Raw genomic sequence first — 26,080 nt, forward strand, 5'->3', positions numbered from 1 at the left:
GTCATTAGTAAAAATATTAAATTATTATCGAGCGTTCAAGTCAGATCGATATTATTGCGAAACGCGTTGTCTATTAAGAAGACTGAAGTAATGCGTATTTACTAGGGAGTATATAGAGATAATTCCATATTTCAATACTGTCCCGTACGCATACAACGTCAGCAGTATTTTAATATTAAGATTGGTTCGATTTTTACAATTCTTTTTAAGATTAAAAAATAATCTATGCGCCTCAAATAGTTTAGGACAGTACGAAATAAACTAATGTACACAGTTCACTTCGAATAAACCTGAACTTACTAGTACATTAACTATAACCGAATTTAATGGAAAAAATATACTTAATAAAAAAAGAGGTAGATTGAATTTACTCTCTCTTTCACTCTCCTGCAATAGCAAATGCGGTCCGGTTGATTACGCCCTTTACAGCTCGGTTCGACATTTGTAGGTAAGCCTCGAAGCTGCTCGGGTTGTCTTTTGCGACACGCAGGCTCTCTATTATTGTTCGTGGCACGATCGAGGTTTGTTTAAAATCTGAAGTCCGCTCGAGCGTCTTTCGGTCCGCTCGAGCGTCATTCGGTCTGATCGAGCTTCGTTTGTTCCGCTCGAGCGTCATTCACTCTGATCGAGCGTCGTTTGTTCCGATCGAGCGTTCTTCGGTGCGATCGAACTTTCTTCGGAAGTGTTCGAGCAGTCCGTGTAAACATCGAAGCGGCTCGATCAACACAAAATAATTCCGATCGACTACGATCAAAACGAAATAATTGCGATCGACTACGTACAAACCTGTATATTTGTGTAAAATAACGTGTGTCGCTGAAGTGCGACTGAAGTACGCGATAATTCTAATAGAGCTCCCTGGTGTTTCTGGGGGCATTAAAATCAGCACCTGTCTGACTGCAAATCACTTCACTGCATATCTAGAGACCTTGCACAAACTATTAACAAAAACGAACATTCTCGGACATTCGAAGAGACGCGGACTCCAGACATTTTATCATAATTATTAATATTATTGTCTTTTGCGGTCATCTGATTTTTTAGACGTGCGTCGCACACGTCCATGACAGTGTTGGAGAATTAAATACCTTACAGACTGTTTCTATCTGCATAAGTTTTTTTTCCCACTATACAAGCACCATAAACTACGATTATAGCAGTAGCAGCAGCTGGACCACTCAGAAAAAGAAGGCGTAACCTTCAAGCGATAACTCCACTTTCTTGCTGCAGTTTGCATATTTTCTTTGTTGGCAGCACTAAGAAAAGTGGACGCCCCGCGCCACCAATAACGCTACCTCCGAACTTCAGAGTTGGCGAGAGCACTGCGCGCCCGCAGTGAGAGGCATAGTCGACCATAACACTGGTGAGACGAGACTCCCATTACGCACTGCGGTTATGACCGCGTATTTAAGTATCAATATGCCAAAAAACCACTGCCAATTCATTGGCACGTAGCTTCCTCGAACTAAAGTCCAATAAATAAAATATTGTTTTAATATATCTATATATCTGCTTGCTAATGTATGAGGCGATTTTTAATACACAATTTAATAAAAGTTTGGATAGTTCATTGTCCAAAAGTTTGCAGACCCCTCTGTTTTCTTATTATAGAATACGAACACTGTCGTCAATTTTTTTGCACAGAAATTCACGCATGTTTACATGTGTTCCTAACCAACCTAACCATCAAAACAGCAGGTAATTCATTAGATAGGTCGCTCGCGCAATTTTCAAGAAAACGATGTTTACATTTTAGCTCTTTAGTTGAAAACCGCTTGATGGAATCGTTTAAAATTTTAACAGCAGATAGCTTTTTTTTTATAGTGAATCACCAAATAAAATTTTAAAGCATTTGACTACATTGTTTTTGGAGATATAAGAAATCAAAAAATTTTCAAAAAAAAATGGAATCCATGATATCTTACAAACCATAGGGGCTTGAAAGGTGTGCAATAAACTTAGCCAAAACACATAAAATATCTACTTTTTCCCGAAATCTCAAGTGCAATAAGGCCTTTTTGCGTCCGTAATCGAGGAACAAAAAAAAAAACTCATTTTTTTCAGTTTTCGATTTATTACTGAAAAAATAAGTAGTCAAATTACTTGAAATTTTAATGGGATATAGTCTGACACGTCACCCATCGACATGATTTTTTTCGTGAGGTTATGATGTTTTGTTTCAGAGATATGAATTTTTAAAAAAAATCACCTTTTTCATTTTATCTGCCGAACAAAGCGGTCGATCCCGAGGACCAAACGGGGAAAAGTAGGTAATTTTATTCTCTTTCAAATGCATATTAGCTGAATTGTTTGTAACGATGAGATGATTGAAAAAAAACGCAAAGTAGTGTTTTTCAAAAATCAAAAATTGGCCATAAAAAAATAGTTAGAAAAATAAAAAATAAATGTTTTTCCCGAATTCAGAATCTAAAAATATACATGCATGTCAAATTTTATTGATGTTGACCGTGTAGTTCCAGAAATATTACGGTAAACATACACACACATTCTCACACACACATCCATACGGAAATTTTTCAAAAACACTTGATTTGAACTTCTAACACACTAAAAAGTATTTTCTAGAAGTTTTGAAGAAACTCAAAATTTTACTATTACAAAGCTTCCTCTAGGAGGAAGCAATATTTTATAGTGATTTTTGCAACAATAAATCATGGATAAAGTGGAAGATGTCGTTCTAATAATTAATAGGTTAAGGTTAGTTTCTGTTGACTTGCTTCTATTAACTTCTATAAATATATATTGCTTCCGTCTATGACAATTAGTTTTAATAAATAAAAATGTGCATTAATATTGTTAGAACTTTTGACTTTCAGTTCAGCAGTTATCAAAAATATCCGAAATTTATGTTCCTTATTTTTATATTCTACAATTATAATTGCACCTTGTAGCCTCGACGATTTATTTATTTATTTATTTGTAAATAATTCTACGATATTTTATGTTATATTACTTAAATCTATTTTATTTTATTTAATTATTATTATATTTTATTCTTATATTCTTCGGGAGTATTACTTGCCGGCCTGCGAGTCGTGCTGCTTTCAGCGTCAGTTGTAATCTGCCATGTAATCGCTTTGACAGCAACTATGTTGGACCTTGAGTCCTTAGTGAATTAATAAACAATATCTCTCTCTCTCTCTCTCTCTCTCTCTCTCTCTCTCTCTCTCTCTCTCTCTCTCTATCCCTCTCCTACCTTTTCAGAAACAGTACTAATCTCAGATTGCGCAAGCACTTAGTGCAAGCGCTCCTGTTTCCCCTTATAGACTACTGTTCTCTTGTATACTGTGACCTGACGCAGGAACTCAAAGGTACTCAAGAAGATAGCACACACCCAGATCACGGAGTATCTTAATAAAAATCATATACTCGACCCCTTCCAGGCCGGTTTTTGTAAACACCACAGTACACAAACAGGGTTATTAAAATTGACCGACGACATACGAATGGCCGTTGACAAGAAGGTGACGATTATGCTGCTATTTGATTTCAGCAAAGCTTTTGAGACCATTTCACCTACCAAATTACTATCTAAGCTGAATAGGCTGGGGTTCTCACGGTCGGCTCTCCTGTGGATCAAATCATATTTACAGGGGCGATCTCAGATCGTAATCTCAAATGAGAACGGTACCTCGGAATGGCTCGAAACCAATCTGGGAGTTCCACAGGGATCTGTCCTGGGACCCCTACTATTCAGTCTTCATATTAACGACCTACAGAGTATACTTGACGGTAGTACAATTAAACATCTTTTTTACGCGGACGACCTTCAGATTTATCTACACACCAGCAAAGATAATTTTCAGGAAGGCGTGGCTCGGCTGGCTGAAGCGGCGTAGCTGGTTTCTGACTGGGCGGGGAGCTCCGACCTGCGGCTCAACTCCGGCAAAACTAAGTCTATTTTTTTGTTGGTTCCACGAGAAATGTTAATGATATTAAGTCGTGGAAACTGCCTGGGGTTCCGTTGCCGGACGGAGTGATCCTCCCTTTCGGTGAGACAGTCGTGAGTCCTGGTGTTGTATTAGACTGTAAACTTACTTGGAAAATGCAAGTGGATGCCATTACGAAAAAGTCAACAAAGCCCTGTATGGCTTGCGGTTTATCAGAGGCTGCACCACTGAGACTCTCCGCAGAAGGCTAGTCGAGACACTCATACAACCACACTTGGACTACTGTACAGTGACCATCCTGGACGCGTCTAACGAACAACGAATACGGTTACAGAGACTGAGCAATTCTTGTGTGAGATTCATCTTCGGGATTAGAAGGGATGAACATATTAGTCCCTACCGGAGGCGTCTAAAATGGCTACGCACCGATTCCAGAAGGCTCTACTTTGAAGCCATTTTATTATACAAGGTTATTCGAATCGGTGAACTTGGGTACTTAGTCTCATTTTTCGTTAAATACAAGCCGCGACCCTCCGGCAGAGGAGTTCCTCCGGAACTAAGCATACCTACTGTGAACACCGAGACCGGGGCTAGAGCCTTCCAGGTCCAGGGTGCTCGTTTCTGGAACTCTCTCCCTTATACCCTGCGAAACCTACCATCCCTCGGCTCCTTCAAGGGGGCACTGCGGCGACATCTGCTGGCCATCGAATCGTGATGACTCTGAGCCCTCTGGCGCTGCGTTTTTAATCTAGTCTGACTCGGCCTATAGGCCGTAATAATTTTTCAGTATTATGTACTCTGATACTAAAGGTGCAATACAGTTAGATCTATGACCAAACCTCACGTGTACGGCGTAAAGTTAGAAAGGTTTATTGTGATAATTTATACTGTGATATTTAACATGACTAAATGTGATTTCTTTTGTGATGGTATTTTTACCAAAGTATTATTTTAATCTGTGTAGGACAAACAATTTTACCTTCTAAAATGCTGTAATTATATTTTTATATTCTCTCTTTGTTAGTTTGTATGAGACACAGTCTTATGTGGTCTCAACGAATTGTATTGTTTTTTGCTTTGAGCAAAATAAAGATCTCTCTCTCTCTCTCTCTCTCTCTCTCTCTCTCTCTCTCTCTCTCTCTCTCTCTCTCTCTCTCTCGAGTCTCACTTTATTGAGCAACTAACAACACACATGCACAACTACTCCACGAAGGTCATCATGGGTGATTTCAATGCTGACCAACTTTCCTCGTCTGAAGACGCCAATTTCATCAAGGCTTTCATCGACGAGAACTCCCTTATTTCTGTGCCATATGGTGCAACTCATCATAGACAAGACTCTGACACCTGGCTTGACCTTTGCTTAATCGATGAGCAGGATCGCCTGCTCTCATACTGGAAGACTGACACACCTTTCATTAATGGACATGACCTTATTACAGCCACACTCGACGTACAGATTCCACGCTACGTACCTAATACCTACACTTACAGAAACTACAAAGTAATCTGTGCTGAGAAGCTAAGGGACTTCCTTAGCGCATGCGACTGGTCATCCTTCACCACACCATCACTTGACGAATGCATCACAATCCTCAACGAAAACATCACAAAAGCCATAAATCATCTCGCCCCATTAAAGACTGTGACACCTGGACGTAAACATCACCCGTGGTTCACCGCGGCTCTTCGTGATCTTTTAACTGAAAGGAATAGGCTCTACAGGCGTTTTCGCAGAAGTCGTCTACCTTGGGATCTATACTTTTATAGAATCGCAAGGGATGACGCTCATCAACGGGTCGAGGAAGCCAGGCTGAATTACTATTATTCACGCTTGTCTACTCTAACCGACGTTGCAGAGATATGGAGAGAACTTGAAAATCTTGGCATTGCCACCTCTAAATCTTCTCCACCTGCTCGGTTCTCTCCAGATGCTCTCAACGAACACTTCAGTTCCATCTCAAATGACCCTCAAGCTCCATCTGTCGAGGAGTATCTGCGGACCCTCGAGAGTCTAGACCTCCCTGAACACTTTATCTTCAGGGCCATCACAGAATCGGACGTGTTAGCTGCAGTTTCACATTTCAATACCCAGGCCAGGGGAAGCGATGGCATCCCACAGGTTGTAATCTCTAAAGCACTACCAATACTCACTCCTTTAATCTGTCAAATTTTCAACCTGTCTTTGAGTGAGGCATGCTTTCCCTCTGCCTGGAAATCATCGCTCGTAAGAGCATTAAACAAGATCAACTCTCCTACAGCTGTAACTACCGACTACCGACCGATTTCCCTACTTTGCTTTCTATCCAAGGCGCTAGAGTGGCTGGTGCACAATCAAATCTCTGAATACCTTGAAACTAGACTCTATCTTGATAGTTTCCAAACTGGTTTTCGCACTGGCCACGGCACGCAGTCCGGCTTGATTAAGCTGACTGATGATGTCAGGCTTGGAATGGACAGGAAGAAGGTCACCCTTCTGCTTCTTTTTGATTTTAGCAAGGCGTTTGATACAGTGTGTCACGTCAGGCTACTCAGAAAGCTACCCTCCTTCGGCTTCTCCAAGCAGGTTATCCGCTGGCTTGCATCTTACCTTTCTGGTAGAGAACAGGCCGTCATTGGTGACAACAACGAACTCTCTATATTCCTACCACTAAACACCGGTGTCCAACAGGGGTCAGTCTTGGGCCCCTTATTGTTCGCGTTATACATCAATGACATTGGCCTCTGCCTTGACTCAGATGTATCCCATCTAGTCTACGCGGATGATCTGCAAATCTACTGTCAATGCCCCCTTGAGGAGCTCGATTCCTGTTCTGACAAGATGAGTGCTAACGCCGAGAGGATAATGGGCTGGGCAGCACTAAACAGACTTAAGCTGAATGTTAGTAAGACTAAGGCGATCGTCCTGGGCTCACCCTACTATATCAATGCTCTACCTTCTACTGCTAACACCTATATAAATATAGGGGGGGCCCAGGTCAACTTTGAATCATCTGTGCGCAACCTGGGGCTGGTGCTTGACTCAAAACTTACGTGGAAAGAGCACGTTACACAAACTTGTAAACGTGCTCACTCTTTAATGTATCGGCTATATTTCTTTCGGAAGAGCACTAGCCTCAGTTTGCGCCAACATTTGGTGCAAGCACTCCTACTTCCCCTCATCGACTACTGCTCACTTGTTTACTGCGACCTGACTCAAGAGCTTGACTTAAAACTGCAGAGGCTTGTCAATATGGGAATCCGATACATCTATGATGAAGGAGGGACGAGCACATCTCCCCTTACAGGCGTGAGTTGCAATGGCTCACCACCGCCGGACGTAGGAAGTACTTCATGGCCTGTTTTCTTAGAAAAATTTTCAACACCTCAATACCAGCTTATCTACTAGCCTATTTTGACTTCCACGTCGCACTCAGGCCTGTCAGGGGCGAGGTGACTCCACTGGACATCCCGTCCTTCAAGACGGAGACGCTGAGGAATTCATTTTTCATCAGCGCCTCCTACCTCTGGAACAGCCTTCCATCTCAACTTCGCGACACACTATCCATATCACACTTCAAACAAGCAGCTAAAAATTATTTCTTTAATTTGGAAAACACATAAACATCGCACAAACATACATACATTCTCTTTCATCTCATGTCATCTCTCAACATCACACACACCTTATACTATATACCCTTACACAAATTTTATTTATTCCTTTATCATAATACACTATATTTGTTATATGTACAACAAAATGTACAAAAATAAAGAGCAATTAATCTAATCTAATCTAATCTCGCTCTCGCTCTCCTTCTACCTCTCTCTTGGCGCTGGTGGTAAGCTAAGCACGCACTCTATTTCGCTCTGTGCAATAATACTAGTTAATAATATTCTCTTCACTCTCTCGAGTAACCTTTTACAGCGGAAGAGTCTTCCCAACGGCTCCTATGCGTCAGCCAAAAAAAACTGCAATCTTTTTACAATTTTTAAGAGCCGGGAAAGTTGTGCTACATAACCTCAATCATCCAGAGACGTGTTCTACTATCGTTGTGCTCCGTCAATCTCCGACTCAGTCATCCGCATCGTACCTGCAAGGCACAAACTCAGTATTTTTAATCAGTGCAGTGTTGTGAGTGGAGTGAAATCGTGCAGTGCGGTGTTTATAGACTACGAGAGTAGCTATAGCTATTGCTATATCTCTATCTCTCTCTATTCGTCACAACGTTGCCAGTCGTTGTCGTTGCTAAGCCAGAACTTTATTTTTCTGACACCAGAGGGCAGCACTCTCCGAGCCAGTGAACTGCAGTATAGTACAGCAGCTCTACCGCCAGGTGGCCCCGACACGGCGTACGCAAATACGCACCCAAAAGAGCGCCCTGAAGGCTCTTATACTGAGACTACTCTGGCCACTGCACACCACGGCTCTCTTCACCTTATTTCCTGCATCACTTGTCGACTGAGTCAAATTACCTCCCGTGGATAACGTCGATTGCGTCACTTGTTTTAAACACTATGTTATTGCTATGCGTAATCCGGGCAAATGCGACAAATATGGCTTGTACTACCATCCTAAGTGTACGCCTATTCAGGCAATTAAGGAAGGTGGCAAGACTATACAAGTCTGCAAGAACTGCTTGGTAGCTGCTAATAAAACTCCACACAGCACCCCTACCTCTTCTCCATCTTCACGAAGCAGCAGCCCTCTGCCACAACAACAAACACGCTACAGGAAACCGGTTTCTGCACCACTATCTGCACCACCATCGCGCTCTTCTAGTCCATCACGTAAATAAGATCTCGTGCTCAACAAAATACTGGACAAGCTAAATAAACTTGACAACATAGAGAATCAGCAGAACGCAATGAAGAACCAGCTTTCTGAGAGCAAGAGTTTTCTGTAGAAGAGAATGATAGCCATTGAGAAGTCCTTGGAGCCGCTGAAGGAGATACCGGCGCTGATTAACCGTGTAACGGTGGTGGAAGGGGATGTGGCTGCTTTGAGGGCTGAGCAGGAGGAGATTAAAGCTAAGCTTGAACAACTGCTGGCGAGTGGCGCTGGCTCTTCTTCGTCTCCATCGAATGCTCCGGCACTGTACACTGAGACCATCCAGCAGCTCCGTGAAGCCAACACGAGAATCTAGGCGCAATTGGATGGCGTTGTGTCGTCCCAGGCAAAGCTCTCTACAGAATTGGTCATAACCGGCCTGACCTTTTCGGAGACGATATCCTTAAGGCACCTTGCCTATGCAGCTCTTCGGTCCTTGGACGCTGAGCTAACGGAGAGACACATTATCTCTGTGCGACCCCTGGGAAGGGTGAGGGTAGCCCGCAATGACACTGCGGACGCTTCTGATGCAAGCCCTGGAGTAGTCAGGTTGCCGCTCTCAGTCTCACTATCCAGGATGCTCATGCACTCGCTCATCTCTGCTAAAATCAAGATTCGGAAGCTACATACTACGCAGCTGTCTAGCGAATTGCTGCATAAGGCCCGCGTTGCACTACCGCTTCCGGATTCGTTCATCAACGTCAACGAATGGTTGCCGTCTGATGTCCTTCGGCTCCGCAAAACTGTAAGGGAAGCTGCAAGAGAGCACGGCTGCACCATGTTTGTGAGGGATGGTCGAATATAAATCAAGCTAAAGAAGGAGGATCGTGCTGTAAAGATTGCGTTGGATGAAGATCTGAAGAATTTTTTAGGTTCGATCACAGCCAACTGAAGTACACACTCCTCATTCCACGTAGATCACCATCATCTGAATCGTCCACCACATCTTCGATCACTCCTAAGGTAACTCTGTCTGAGGGTCTAAGAGTCTGCCATTTCAATGCGAACTCTCTTACGGGTCACATTGAGATGGTCAGGCTCTTCTTGTCCACTCGTCCCCTCTTTCACGTGATAGCTGTGACGGAAACCTGGCTTGACGAGAAGGTAACTTCTATCCCTTCACTGGAAAACTATACGCTCTACAGACGTGACAGAAACAGGAACGGGGGAGGTGTGGCCCTCTATATCCATCACTCACTGACTGCAAACGTATTATCATCCTCTGATGGAGCTTGGTCGGGCAAGCCAGGCAAACCGGAGTACCTTTTCTGTGAGGTCTCCGCGAGGGGAGTTTCACACATCTTTGTGGGAGTCATGTATCGTCCACCACATGCCCCTTTTATTCAGGATAATAACTTCATTGAACAGCTGACTACTTTTATGCACAACTATTCCACAAAGGTCATTATGGGTGATTTCAACGCTGACCAACTCTCCTCATCCGAAGATGCCAAGTTCACCAAGGCCTATATTGAGGAAAACTCCTTATTGTCGGTCCCTTATGGTGCCACGCACCATAAACAGGACTCCGACACTTGGCTTGACCTCTGCTTAATTGATGAGCAGGATCGCCTGCTATCACACTACAAGACACTCCTTTCATCAACGGACATGACCTAATCACTGCCACTCTCGACGTACAGATCCCACGCTACGTACCTAAAGCATACTCTTACAGAAACTACAAGGGAATCTGTGCCGAGAAGCTAAGGGACTTCCTTGGCCCATGTGACTGGTCATCTCTCGCTACGTCATCACTCGACGAATGCATCACCCTTCTTAACGCTAACTTAACGAACGCCATAAATCATCTCGCCCCATTACGGACTGTTACTCCAAGACGTAAACGTCATCCGTGGTTTACCACGGCTCTTCGTGACCTCTTGACTGAACGGGACAGACTTTACAGAAGGTTTCACAGAACTCGTCTACCGTGTGATCGATATTTTTATAGAGTAGCAAGGAACGACGCTCACAGACAGGTTGAGGAGGCCAGGCTGAATTATTATTATTCACGCCTGTCAACCCTAACTGATGTCGCTGAGATCTGGAGAGAGCTTGAGAACCTTGGAATCACCACCTCTATAGCACCATCACCTTCTCGCTTCTCTACAGATGACCTCAACAAACACTTTAGTTCCATCTCAAATGATCCACTGGCTCCTGCAGTTGAGGTTTTTCTGCGTACCCTCGAGAGTCTAGACTTCCCTGAGCATTTCAACTTCAAGGTTATTACAGAATCGGACGTTTTGGCTGCTGTGTCGCACTTCCACACCCAGGCCAGAGGCAACGATGGCATCCCACAGGTTGTAATTTCAAAGACGCTGCCCGTACTCACTCCTTTACTATGTCGGATGTTCAACCTGTCCTTGAGCGAGTCACGCTTCTCATCTGCCTGGAAATTGTCACTAGTGCGAGCACTGAACAAGGTCAGTTCACCAACAGCCCCGACTGACTACCGTCCAATTTCTCTCCTCTGTTTTTTATCAAAGGTGCTGGAGTGGCTGGTGCACAGGCAAGTCTCGGAATATCTTGAATCAAGACTATTCATTGACAACCTACAAACATACACAATGCTGAGTCCACCATCACCGAGCTGCAGGCACAAATCCAAGACCTGTCATCGAGGAGCCCGGCAATGCAGCAGGATAATGGCCGCACTGTGCCCAACACTGCGGAGATTTGTAGCCTACGCAGTGAACTGGCTGAGGTCAAAAGGCGCCAGGAGCAAACCTCGAACAGTGTTGTCGTTGTCACGGGCTTACATTATACCCGTAAAACCTCGCTGCACCTCCTCGCTTTTTCATTTATGAACGCGCTTGACCCCACGGTCCTAAGAAGAGACGTAGCATCCGTCAGGACCATGGGGAGGCTAGATGCAACAAACAACTCCGCCAGGAGTGATGGTAGACTACCGCCATTAGCTGTCACCCTCTCTTCAAGCGCGCTCGCACGCTCAATTGTCGTCGCTAAAGCCCGTAAGCGCAAGCTACACACCAGCGAGTTGGACGCAACCTTACTGGAGGAGGCAAAAGCCCTGAGCCCTGAACATCAAGGGCTCATAAACATCAATGAGCTGCTCCCTTCAGACGTTCATAAGCTACGCTCCAGGGTTAGGCTGCAGGCCAAGAAGAGGCAGGATTGCCGTACTTTCGTCAGAGAGGGGAGACTCTTTATGCGCTGCAATGATGATAACGAGCGCGCCACCGTCATCACCACCGACGCCGAGCTGAACGATTTTTTAGCTCGGATTCCGCCTGCCGTCAACATCGTTCAACAATGTCTTCATCCGGTTCAAATGTATCTCTGTCCGAAGGTCTAAGGGTCATTTCAATGCGAACTCACTCACGGGTCACATTGAGATGATCAGGCTTTTCTTATCCACTCGCTCTCTATTCCACGTAATAGCTGTCACTGAGACCTGGCTGAGCGATAAGGTGTCAGCTATCCCTTCACTGGACGACTACCTGCTGTACAGACGTGACAGAAACAGAAACGGAGGAGATGTGGCCCTCTATATACATAAATCTCTGACGGTTAGTGTTATTTCATCATCTGACGGTGAATTGTCTGGCAAGCCAGGCAAGCCTGAATATCTTTTTGTAAGGTATCGGCAAAACGAGTTTCTCCAATCTTCGTGGGGGTTGTGTATCGTCCACCTCATGCTCCTTTCTTCCAAGGCTCTAACTTTATAGACCAGCTAACAACCCACATGCACAACTACTCCACGAAGGTTATAATGGGAAACTTTAATTCTTACCAACTCTCTCAATTTCATCAGGGCCTTCATTGATGAAAACTCCCTTTCTTCTGTTCCCTATGGTGCCACGCACCACAAACAGGGTTCTGACACCTGGCTTGACTTGTGTCTAATCGATGAGCAGCATCGCCTGCTGTCATATTGGAAGACCGACGCACCTTTCATCAACGGACACGACCTTATCACGGCCACTCTTGACGTACAGATTCCACGCTACGTACCTAACACATACTCTTACAGAAACTTTAAAGGAATCAGCGCCGAGAAGCTAAGGGACTTTCTTAGCACATGTGACTGGTCATTTCTCACCACGTCATCACTCGACGAAAGCATATCTATACTTAACGCTAACCTAACGAACGCCATCAATCATCTCGTCCCATTGCGGACTGTGACACCAAGACGACAACGTCACCCGTGGTACACCACGGCTCTTCGTGACCTTGTATCCGAGAGGGATAGACTTTACAGGCGTTTCAGGGACTCTAGGCTCGATTCGGATCTCCGTATTTAGAGATTAGCTAGAGACTATGCTCACAAATAAGTCGAGGAAACCAGGCTGAATTATTATTATTCACGCCTGTCTACCTTGACCGACGTTGCCGAGATCTGGAGAGAGCTGGAGAAACTTGGAATTTCTGCGACTAAGGCTCCATCACCATCTCGATTTACCACAGATGAACTCAACAGGCATTTCAGCGCGATCTTCGACGATCCGTTGGCCCCTGCCGTTGAGGATTATCTTCTCACCCTGGAAAGTCTTGACCTCCCGGAACACTTCGAGTTCAGCACTATATCGGAATCGGACGTGTTGGCTGCGGTTTCGCACTTTGACATCCAGGCCAGGGGAAGTGACGGCATCCCACAGGTTGTTATTTCAAAAGCATTGCCGGTTCTCGCTCCCTTACTAAGTCATATTTTCAACCTGTCCCTAAGCGAACCCTGCTTCTCATCTGCCTGGAAATTGTCACATGTGCGCGCATTCAACAAAGTCAGTTCACCAACAGCCGTGACTGACTACCGTCCGATTTCACTTCTCTGCTTTCTATCCAAGGCCCTGGAGTGGCTGGTGCACAGGGAAGTCTCAGAATACTTTGAATCAAGGCTCCTACTAGATAATCTTCAAACAGGCTTCCGCACTGGTCACAGCACTCAGTCTGGCCTAATTAAGCTAACTGATGATGCCAGGGCCGGGATAAACAAAAAGAAAGTAACACTTCTCCTTCTCTTTGACTTTAGCAAGGCATTTGACACTGTGTGTCACGTCAGGCTCCTGAGAAAGCTATCCACCTTCGGCTTCTCAAAGCAGGTCATCCGCTGGTTTGCCTCCTACCACTCTGGGAGAGAGAAGGCCGTCGTTGGTGACAATAGCGAACGTTCCTCCCCTCGGCATCTTAACATCGGCGTCCCGCAGGGGTCCGTTCTGGGTCCCTTGCTGTTCGCATTGTACATCAACGACATCCGTTTCTGCCTTGATTCCGATGTTTCCCATCTCATCAATTGTATTTCTCCCGTAGAATTCCCCATATAAACTCTAACATTTCTCTCCAAGTAAGAAGGCAAAAGGCCGCCGCATGCCTATGCACCGACTTTGGGTTTTTAAACGGGATAAGGATAGGGTGGCAAATAATTAACTCACTCGTTTTCGAAATATGAAAGAGTCGTTTATCCAGAATAATTTTTCGCGATATCCTGTTACACGCTCGTACATCTACGACCTAATCTACGCCGTGAAATGCTTACTTTACGCTACATTCCGCTTTTTCCCTCCAACTTGAGCCCGAAATATTTCTATATATTGCCTGTTTATTTCCTTCTACGTAGCATACGCGGCTGTTCGCAACTAAACAAGCAGTCTTTTAAAAGGAAAAAGAATAAACAAAATTGAAACGCTGCGTTGCGTTATATCTATACTTAGTACTCAATTAATATTCACCGGCGCGCCGATGTTCGGAGACTGTCTGGCGTCTGGCTCAGCTCGCCTGACTTTTTTTTAAAGGTCTGCGAACGCAGTTGCTAGCACCTAAGCAGGAATCAGATTTCCTGCGACTTGAATCTTTGTTCTTTGTGTTGCAGGTCGTCGACGGACACGGTTGCGCGCAGAGGCGTTCTATCGCGAAGATGTTACGGCAGCGTCGAGATGGTTAGTGCACAGATATACTGCTCTACTACAGATAGGGGCAACATTCATAGCATGTTCTGTGCTCTGTTCATGCAATACGTGATAATTTTTCTTGTGTTCGCAGCTGCCGCAAATCGAACAGGATGGGGTGGATGGCCGTCGATTCCGCGTCGAGAATGGTGACTCGCCCGGTGAAAAGGAGGAGGTTAGTAATACATACTGATCCCTGCTGCGATGGCACAGGTGTCCCATATTAGGATTTAAAGTCTATGTAGTAACTCGCAGCTATTAAATCGGCTACTGCAGCTTACCTTTCAGTCCCAAACAGCAATCCGTATCGTTTTAGAGGCGGCATGAGAACGAGGCGCTATACGCACGTTAATTAGTGCAGTGCAGTTCCTGATAAAAAAAAATAGTTTTTTAAACGTTTCAAAAACATCTTTGGTCTCCGGAAATAAAAGTTGGAAAAACGTTTGATAAACGTTCGATTATTCGTCTCATTTACATTTCATTCAAAATATAAAATGTTCTAGCGGATTACACGTTTAAACCGTTTATAAGACGTTAGAAAATCATCTATTAAAATTGATAAATGAAATCATTTGAAAAATATTTAAACAAATACTGTTACCAAAATTAGAATGGTCTAGAATAAAACAGAATTATTATTTTTTTCGAAGTATTCAAAAAATATAGACATGCAATACATAGTTATATACTTGTCGGTTATCACAGGTACAGCAGTTGTCACAGATTAGTACATTTCATATTGCGTCATTTTGGACGAAAACGCAGACTAGTATACAATACATTGATATACTATACATACACATCAATCAATTGTTAAAAAGTAATTACAACCATTTTAAATAAGATTGCATTACAGATTCGGCGATAGGTGGTTTCGCATGGCCAGCTTGAATTTTGAGAGCGAAGAGCGACTTCGGATACCTTGGGGGAGTGCTTCCAGAGGCGCGAACCCTGCGCCTTCAATAAATTCAAACCCGCACCGGTAGTTGTTCCCGGAACGAAAATATCTCTCGATAGCATGTCCGAGGTTTTACACTCGTTTGTTCGGAAGATGATCGAAAGGTACTACGCGTTGGTTACCCCAACTCAACCCATACGATTCGAGGTGTTACGCGATTGATGGCGCCACAAAATACATGTAAAATTAAAGGGGGCGTCAGTATCAGAACTAAAATAAGTATAATTTAACATGGAGCAAATTATAGGGCTCGCAAAACACCTCGAATAGGCTTTGTACATTAACACCATGGTAAAGTACGTTTATCTCTCTATAATAACATCGATCCAGTCCAGCTCTCTCCTAAAGGGAGTAATAAGCTCGTACCTGAGGATCCTGACGTCATACACTACACCTCACATATGAATTCGGTAACCTCTGCATTTTGCAGTCTAGTCAGATGCTCTCCCGACATTAGGGTGTCCCTTATTTACCAACTTTGAATATTTTGTATTGCCGCCCCCTTGATCGAATTTTTATGCAAAAACATGAAGTTTTAGCCAGGATAGAGGTCATAAAAATCCTTTTAACAGGTGCCCGGCGTAAGCACCGATATTTTCCATTTAAGGTAGTACTACCCAAAAGTGATTGACCGTTCAGAATTTTATAAAATTCGGTATGCTGTTAGATATTGGTAAGATAAACATTCAGTTAAAATTTGGTGAAGGTTTGGAGCATGTGAGAAGAGTTATTAACATTTTAATTTACGAAAATCTACACTTTTCGAGTGATTGCTTAGTTTCACAAAACTGACCGTTCAGAATTCACCCAAACTTTGTAAATTAGTAGATAAACATGTAACGAATAAGTTAATACCTCAAAAATCTAAACTTGGAACGTGTGAGCGTAGTAATAAACAAATAAAAGTTAAAAAATGTACACTTAACCTCAAAAAAATGAGACTGTCGGAAACTTTTTATTGATAATTACGATAAATAAAATTGTTTGATGAGAATGTTCAATCATTATCTAATGTAACTTAAATTAAGCAACTTCTATTATTATGTGTATCTCGCAAATAAACAAAATATAAAAAGTGGACTTCTTTTGACTACCACAGATAGGCGCATCGCAGTGTGGATCTATAGAAGCCACAGTGTAGGCTCGCGGCTCACTCGATTCTATAGTTATCGAGTGAGTGCCGCTTTGTCTTCCTTAGTCATTAAAATGACTTATAAGCAGGAGAGGCTACACGGGCCATGTAGTCCTAAGACAAGAGAGGCGAAGTGTCGCTCTTGTGCTTAGAGGGCCGCAGATGCGTCGTATCTGCGAAATAGGTACGCTTGATAGCAGCCTACGTGCATGTATTTAGTACAAAGCAGTGTGTATGAATGAGTACGAAAGTTGGTCGGCAACGCTCGCATGTGTAGTTTAATATTCGAAAAATGTAATCAATGTTCCTGACGCGATTAGACCAGTACTTGGACGCAATTTTTAGCCAGTAGTTGGACATTGTGATTAAACTTGTCCAACTACTGCTTTATAATAATCGTGTGTTCGGTTAAGTTGGACAATCCTGAAAAAAATTTGCTCTTATGGGACTCCAGAGCAAAATATTAAATCATCTTTTTGAATTTATTTTTGTGAAAAAGTAATCAAAGTCTTAAACATATTATTCGTAATGCTGTTTACAATGCTGATCTGCTTCAGTTTTTGAGGTTATGTTTTTTTATTTTATCACGATTGCAAATATTTGAGTGTAGGGCATTTTGTCCAAGTACTGGGCATTTTACCTTAGCACAACTCACGTATTTCCCGCGAAAACTAGCACAACTCGCGACTTTATATTACTTAAAATGTGAGTATTTTACGTTTTTATTAAGTTATTGGGTTGGTTAAGTTCATGAAAACCTTATACAAAGACAGACAAACCTCAAAGTTTTAAAAGGTTTCGGAAATTTAAAAAAATGCTTGTAAAAAATTATTGTATTTGGGAAAACAATTTTAAATTCGGCAAAATGTTGTAAATTGTGTATATTTAAAAATGTTTATTGGGGACAGTTTCGCAAAAATCGGGAAATTTTTATAGAAATTAATTGTTTAAAGTTTGTGTTGTGCTAGTTTTCGCGGCAAATGTGTGAGTTGTGCTAGTTTTCGCGGCAAATGTGTGAGTTGTGCTAGTTTTCGCGGCAAATGTGTGAGTTGTGCTAGTCTTCGCGGAAAATTTTGAGTTGAGCTAGTCTTCGTAAGAGGCGACGAAATATACGTATATGTGCAAATCCACAGAAAACCGGACATTTCAGGGGGTCTGAGTAAACAAATTTGAAATTTGAGGGCACACCTACCAGACCAACGTTTTTGGGTTCCTGACCCAAAACCCGAAAAACCTTGCGTTCCCAAGTTTAAAAAATACCAATTTTTTTGCCGGGCAGTTTAAATTCTCTTATGGGAATTTAACACGGAAAATTATCGAAAACAAGCCACGATTCAACTTTACCCACTCAGTGTATGAAGATCCAATCCAAAAATGTGTATTACTAGGATCGAAGTATTAGAAGAGAGCTTCAATTTGAGGGCTGGTGTGTTGAAAATGGTTGTCTAGGGACAAAGTTGTCTAGGCTTGAAAATAACGAAAAATCATGAAAACTTCTACGAAAATCAGTCATTTTTCCCAGTTTTAAAATCCTTATAACTTCTGATCAGCTATTCAGATATTTTACGATCAGCTATATATATGCCCATCAGTTATGGCTGTTTTTTGATCTTTTTCATTGCCATATATGCTGATATAGCTGATAAACCAGTAAAATGTTTAATCTAAATTTTGAAAGCGAAAGAGAAAGAAAAGAGCTACAATTTGAGCCCCGGGTGATCGAAATTGATTTTTTCCGTGAGATTATGATGTTTAGTTTCAGAAATATGAATTTAAAAAAAATCACCTTTTTCATTTTATCTGCCGAACAAAGCGGTCGATCCCGAGGACCAAACGGGGAAAAGTAGGTAATTTTATTCTCTTTCAAATGCATATTAGCTGAATTGTTTGTAACGATGGAATGATTGAAAAAAACGCAAAATAGTATTTTTCAAAAATCAAAAATTGGCCATAAAAAAATAGTTAGAAAAATAAAAAATAAATGTTTTTCCCGAATTCAGAATCCAAAAATATACATGCATGTCAAATTTTAATGATATTGACGGAGTAGTTCCAGAAATATTACGGTATACATACACACACACACACACATATCCACACACACATACATACGGACATTTTCTAAAAACACGTGATTTGAACTGCTAACACACCAAAAAGTATTTTCTAGAAGTTTTGACGAAACTCAAAATTTTACTATTACAAAGCTTCCTCTAGGAGGAAGCAAAAAATTATGATAATAGAAAATACATAATATCTACTTCCTGTAAAAATTTTGACGAAAGCCGTTCTGTTTTGGTTAAGATTTACCTTTTACCGTTTAAAAATGCAAAAAATGCTTAGATCACCTACGATTTGACCCTCTGTAACTCGAAGAATATTTATGAAAAAATTATGAAATAATTCATGAAATCCTTGGAACACTTCCTGAACATATTCCGACAGTTTCAAGACAAGACAATACTGTATATTTGAACAACATTTTATGTATTGGAAAAATAAATTCAGTTGGAGGAAGCTACATGCCAAAGAATTGGCAGCGATTTTTCCTAACTTTGAGTCGATTATTTGCCATAACTATCTTTTGTTTATAAAAAAATTGTCGAAAATGACCGTCCCCATCAAAAGTTGCAAGCAATTTAAAATAGAATAAAAAATCACAAAAAATGCGTAAATCCGCATTTGCGGGAATGAAGTACTTTTAATTCGAACTTTTCCAACCACGCTCGAAATATACGATTTTCTACGCTATTTTCAGACCTGAAAAAGGGTCTATTTGATGCCTGAGTTGGGAAAAGTTAATTCTGCACTCGTGAGATTGTCACTTTTGCGCACTTGTAACGATATATAAATAAATAAATATATATATATATATATTTTTTTTTTGATTAATAAAAGACCAAAACAATAGTAGGCCTTTTTTCGACAAGCATGTAGGAATCACCTACTTCGCGCACTAGTTCCATAATTTACTAATTAAATTACACTTTTTCCTTATTTCCTTAGTTACACCGAAGTTTTTCGAAATTCTCGAAATAGTTCGGAATTCTCGACAAATCTCGGGATTCTCGAGACGAGGCGAGATCTCGAAGTCGAAAAGGGATTTTTTTCTCGAGACAGTGCAAGAAATCTCGAGGCTCTTTTCGGTTTCGCACATCCTTAACCGCTACTATTATTATTGCTGTAGAATGCTGCTTTAGCGTAAAGTTCCACAGTTGAACTAAATAAACAAAAATATGGAAATCAAAGAAAAAAGTGAAAATTCTGGCTTTTCAGGCATTTTTTCCCATTTTCGGCGATTTTTACCCTATTTCAAATTGCTTGCAACTTTCGATAGAAACGGTCGTTTTCAACGAATTGTTTTTTCAAATTCAAGATCTCGGGCTCCGCTGTTCATTAATGCCGGAAAAAATAACGATTACTCGGCCAGGTAATTAATTACCCGAGGCGCAATAAAGGCTATTTTTTGATGATTAGTAATTGGCCCGTAACATTTTGTTGGCATAGGGTTTGGAGGTACTACCCATGTTTTTTACATATCGTATGCCCAAACGCATGTAAAAAACAATGGTCTGGTTCGTGTGCCAAATTGCCTCAAAAATGCAAGAGCTCCATTTTTCGACAGGAAAGTGTCCGACTTTTTCGTAGAATGACTCATATGCTTAAACTCTAAACTGCGGCTATCGTTTATGATTGTTAAAATTTATGATAATATCTTATCAATAATAAGTATACTAGCTAAATCCAATGCGCGCTTCACGAGCTCAATTTTCTTGAGGTTAGAAGTTGAGTTAGAAAATCGCAACTTAAAATGTATACATTCAGACCGGGTATTTGTTTTCCACCCAATCAAATTGCTTTATTAACGGCTTCACAACATTCTGTTCTCTCTTTTTTAAGAGAGGAAATAATTCAATTTTTTAAAATACTTTTCATTCCATCATTTCCAACGTTTCATAAACGTTTTAAACAAGTTTAAACAACGTGAGGAGGCGGGGATTTGAACGTTGATCAATCGTTTTTCTAACTTTTATTTCCAACGTCCAAAAGTTTAACTTTAAACGTTTCAAAAAACGATTTGCGTTATTAAGGCGTATATGCTGCACCGTTACACAGTGGACTATTAAAATTTTTAAGTGGCGCAGAAGTTATATAACTAAATTGTAACAGAATTATTTGTTTCTAATATTCTTATTTTATATTATTCTGAAACGAGATATCTGTCTATTTTGGCTCGAGCAGATGTTCGGCTCACCGAGCACGCCTGTATTGGAGAATCCCGAGTACCAGACACGTTGGTACTTCAAGTACTTCCTTGGCAAGCGTGAGTATCGCCGTACGCATGATAGGTACTGTATAACGCAGGCAGGCGCCGACCCTGACGTGGTAAATTTGTGTGTCTTTAGTGCATCAGAATTACGTCGCAGCAGACCACGAGAGAAACCCTCTCTTCCTATCGGTGGTCATCAGCGAGGGCGGCGATCAGTGCGTGCCTCATTACCGGGTGATACTCTGGCGACGAACCGTGAGTATGATTGTATTATATTATACACCTGCACAGTGCACACGACTGCGATACGGATAATCTTTGAATCTCTTGTCGACTCGCAGGGCGCGAAGAAGATATCCCTCCCCTACTCCAGCAATAGGTCCATGACCGTCAGGCAGATACTCAGGTGAGTCTTAATTGCCTATTTCCTTGAATCTCCCATCCCCCCCCCCCCCTAACTCGACTCGCGCTTGTTCGCAGCAATTATTTCAGCATCGAAAAACTCGACAAGGCGCCGAGGGAAGTAGTCTCGCCAGAGATTCAGAAGGTGTGTGAGTCGCTTTCGCGTTGAAAACATAATAAATGCATCTGCGATCGTTGTTTTCAAGTCCGAGAATTTTGTGCTTTCAGGACCTGCTACTCCTGGAGGAACAAGAGGGGTCAGTCAACTTCAAATTTGGCGTCATCTACGCGAAAGAGGGCCAAAGCACCGACGACGAGATGTTATCCAACGGTATGGGTGCAAACAGTAATGCTATTTTATTGTTTTCGCAATCGATCGATCATTGATCAAGTTGAGCATGCTGATTAGGCGTGTGTGTGTGTGTGTATGTATATATATAGATATAAAAGCTATTTGAACGTTTCATGACTTCTGGCATGATCGCGCTCCGCGTGTGTCCGCAGAAACTGGCAGTCCCGAGTTTAACAAGTTCCTTGAGGTACTCGGTCAGAAGATCCGACTGCGAGGCTGGGACAAATATCGAGGCGGTCTCGACATAAAAGGTGACATGACCGGGAAGGAGAGCATCTACACGGTGTACGCCGGTCACGAGGTCATGTACCACGTCTCGACGATGCTGCCACACTCGAGCGACAATCCCCAGCAGCTGGAACGAAAACGTCACATCGGCAACGACATCGTCAACGTCATCTACACAGACGACCCGAGCCTACTTGAGAGCTTCAATCCGAACTGCATCAAGAGCCAGTTCACCCGTACTTGATTGATATGATTATTGATAATCCAATAAGATGATATGTGCAAATCTACAACCAAGTGAAAACAACTCGGGTGCTGGAAATTGAAAATTGAGATTTCAGGGCACACCTACCAGACAAATTTTTTTCAGTTCTTTCAACCATTCGTGAAAATGCTGACATGCACGCCTGATGCTTGTCAAACTTTTTTTCGGGACAGTTTAAATTCTCTAATGGGAATCTAACATGGAGGGAATGGACGAAAACTAGCCACGGATCAATTTTATGTACTCAATATCTGGAAGTATCGAAAGAGTGCTTCAATTTGAAGGCTGCCCTGGTAGAAAATAATCCAACCAAAATGACTTGGTTACTAATTATTGGGCAACCCCGTAAGCCAACGATTGTCCTCGATATAAGACAACCATTAAAAAACGGTTGAAAACTTTTTAAAATTATGTTTAAAAAAATTTTTAATTATAAAATTTTTTTGAAAAACTAATAAATTTTTGAAAAAATTAAAAAAATTATTTTAATTTTAGAAACTTTTGAAAATTTTTAAGTCATTAAGGATGAGTAATTAACATTCTCACTAATTTTTTAAATTAGCAATTTATAAGCCAATGAACCTGATAAATCCATGTCAAAATAACTTAACTTTTGATCTTAGAAGTCAATTTCAATCATCTGGGGCTCAAATTATTTGAGAATTTAGATTAACGTTTCAACTTTTCGATGAGCTTATATATGTCTGTAAATTATGGCTGTTTTTAAACCTTACACATACACACGCGAGCGCGCGCGTGCTATCGCGTTGACGGTTTTTTTTTCTGTTACATGTAACTTATTAAATAAAGCTTGTAATGAAAAACCAAGCTTGTAGCGCTCTAGTGTTTAATAAATCATTCTACCAAGGTAAATTTCGATCGGACGTTTAGTTTTTCTGAAATCTTGGAAACACGAACAGATGTTTACGCGTACTCACATAATTACAGCGCCAACCTTCAAATCTAATTTTACATAAAACTTTTTAAATAAAGCTTGCAATAAAAAACCGAGTCTGTAGCGCCATAGTCTTAAGTTTAATGAATCGTTCTACCGAAGAAAATTTCGATCGGACTTTTTGTTTTTCTAAAACCTCCCCTTAAAGCGAACCTTCTGTCAGTAAATTATCGACCGAAAATGTATTGGAAAAGGCATTGGAATAACCTCGTTGCGCAGGAGAAAAAGAGCACAATCCGCAGACATTCGTCGGCGCGATGGGAGTTTTTGTTTAATATCACGTTTAATACTCTGGTAGAAATGCCCTTTTAAACCAAAATGAAATAATCTTAAATATGTCATAACTGTCAAAAGGAAAAATAGTTTTGGAATCACGATACTTCTAAACTAACTAAAATTATTTTGCTTAAAACTTTTTAAATAAACATGAGTATTTCTATATGATATAGAAACAAAATGGAAAAAATTAATATCCCATAGGTTATAGAAATTAAGGGGTCCAGTGTGGGTTAAATCTTGCAAAAAACAAAAACTATTCATCTAATAGAAATATTTTCTTTTCATGTACATTAAAAAAAATATATATCTACTGAAAATATTTACAATATACACTATTTGTACTAAAAAATATCATATATACACTCAGAGAAATATCCCATTGCGGAAAAAAGAATCATTTCGATTAAAAAATGTGACGGTTTAACTTTCCCCAGGAGACTGGATAGTCAGTCGGTTCAAGGATCTGGATAGGAGAAAGGGGCAAGAAAAGAGTCTGTTTTTATATTTTTAATAATAACAAAATATATTTCTTAAGTAAAGAATAGCAATTTGGAATCAGTTGTTAAATCCCGGCTGAATCAGAAATCAATTATGCGTCTTGATAAAAATATTTCTCCTTTACAAATAGAATTGTTTAAACTAACACGGTTGACAATTTACAAGAATATCTACGAGATTTCGTTACAAGAATGATTCGGTGTTTGCGGCTACGGTGTTTCGGTACGGTGGCGGTATGACGGATCGGTGGCGGGTTTTGACGTTCGGAATTCATTCGGAACGGTGGAGTAGTCGTGTGCGCATGGCTACGCCGATCCGAATGTGTCACGGTGTTTTGAGGTTATCCGTCGGATTTGTGGAGCTTTGAGCGCACGGCTTCACAAATCTTCGTCGCTCGTCTCGTTCCTCTCTTTATCATGTGTGCGCACAGAGATAAAGCGAGTCATAAGATGTCGGCGTAAGGCTGGCTTTGTTGGTTAGGAATTTACCTTTGTTTCACCAGGACGTGAGCGCACGACCAGGTGAATCGCCGGTGTTGTAATTGTTACTCCTTCAACCCTGTGGGCTCACAGTGTCAGAGAGTGGCAACAATGTGTCGGAATGTAGGTTACGATTTTACGGCGGTACTGGGTGTCCCCCACGTGTGCTCACGTAAATGAGGCTCGATGTCGCTCGGGTGTTCCGGGTTGCCTCGTGTGCTCACGACAGCAATTCGGAGTTTCGGGTTTCGGTTCGTCTACCAAATCGTCACGTGGGCTCACGAGACGATTTCAGCAGTTATAGTATATAACCCAAAAAAATGTCCTCTTGGATCAAGAGGAAATAATCTTAATTTAGGACCTAAAATTAAAATCATTTTGAAGTAAATGGATTCCGTTTGATTTAATGAGAATCCTTTTGCCTCAAAATTTTTCTTAAAAAAAATGTTTGAAGCAAAAAGATGCATATGGAATCAAAAGGTATCCATTTGAATCAAATGGAATCCCTTTACTTCAAAATTTTAATTTCATAATTTTATTTTCATAATTTTTTAATTTTGGGTCCTAAACTAAGATTATCTCCTCTTAATCCAAGAGGACATTTTTTTGAGTGGCACAGAAAGTTACGATGACTATGCCTTTTACTCTAGTATATTAACTTATTTTCACTCACAAGTTCGCTTGTATTGTTTATTTGAAAGTTAAAATAATTTATTATAAACTTTAAACATAGAATGATCTCTACGAACAATTTTTATTCATTACTTTATGGTGCCGACGTTTCGAAAGATTAAAAGTTTCTTCTTCAGGGAATCTAGAAGTTACAAAATTTTACACTAATCACTAAAGTCTTACAACAAACGAATTTGAACTACTAAAAAACCAACATGTCATACTGATAAAATCTATGAAACAAAACTTCGTTGTCACATGTCAACTACACACTCACAGAAATGCCTAGTGCTTCACAAGATCACAAGAGTATTCTTGGTCTTGTCTTGTCTTGTCTTGATTTTCATGAAAATATTCAAGACAATAATGCAATCAAACTGTGACGAGATACGAGTCTCGCACATGTAAATACGTGTGAAGGCGGCCGCAATAGACGCGGCATGCGCAGCGAGCGCGAGCACGCAACGAACGAAAGGCAAATCCGCACGACGCGGAGTGAGCGCGCGCGCGCCCAACATTCGCAGGACGAATCCGCACGAGCACGGAGCGCGGGAGCCGGCGAGCGACGACGCGACGACGCGCCAGGCGGCTCGAGCGGCGCACGCGGAGCGCCGTGTACGCACCTATGCACATCCGCGCCGCGCGCCTTTATAAGGCGGATCGCGCGGCGCAACGGGCAGTTCTACTCGAGCTCCACACCGGGTAGTATCGTGCGCGCACGTTACTACAAGGAACAGCGAGAGATAGACCTAGGCCGACGAAATCGTCTCGTGAGCCCACGTGACGATTTGGTAGACGAACCGAAACCCGAAACTCCGAATTGCCATCGTGAGCACACGAGGCAACCCGGAACACCCGAGCGACATCGAGCCTCATTTACGTGAGCACACGTGGGGGACACCCGGTGCCGCCGTAAAATCCTAACCTACATTCCGACACATTGCTGCCACCCCC

The 26,080-nt window shown here is 41.7% G+C and overlaps 1 protein-coding gene across 6 annotated transcripts in view; it reads left to right on the top strand.

The window, feature by feature from the left end:
* The window catches only part of LOC100114533 (GTPase-activating Rap/Ran-GAP domain-like protein 3), a 282,814-nt gene that overhangs the window by 110,889 nt on the left and 145,845 nt on the right, over positions 1 to 26,080 (top strand). For all 6 annotated transcript variants that reach the window (XM_031923081.2, XM_032596355.1, XM_032596356.1 and 3 more), the window contains exons 3-10: positions 14,561 to 14,627; positions 14,731 to 14,811; positions 20,969 to 21,050; positions 21,133 to 21,251; positions 21,338 to 21,402; positions 21,477 to 21,543; positions 21,627 to 21,729; positions 21,903 to 22,214. In XM_031923081.2, coding sequence (XP_031778941.1) covers positions 14,561 to 14,627; positions 14,731 to 14,811; positions 20,969 to 21,050; positions 21,133 to 21,251; positions 21,338 to 21,402; positions 21,477 to 21,543; positions 21,627 to 21,729; positions 21,903 to 22,214 — 896 coding nt within the window. The remainder of the gene's footprint in view (positions 1 to 14,560; positions 14,628 to 14,730; positions 14,812 to 20,968; positions 21,051 to 21,132; positions 21,252 to 21,337; positions 21,403 to 21,476; positions 21,544 to 21,626; positions 21,730 to 21,902; positions 22,215 to 26,080) is intronic.

This window comes from Nasonia vitripennis, chromosome 2, assembly GCF_009193385.2.
Source record: "Nasonia vitripennis strain AsymCx chromosome 2, Nvit_psr_1.1, whole genome shotgun sequence".
Taxonomy (NCBI): Eukaryota; Metazoa; Arthropoda; class Insecta; order Hymenoptera; family Pteromalidae; genus Nasonia; species Nasonia vitripennis.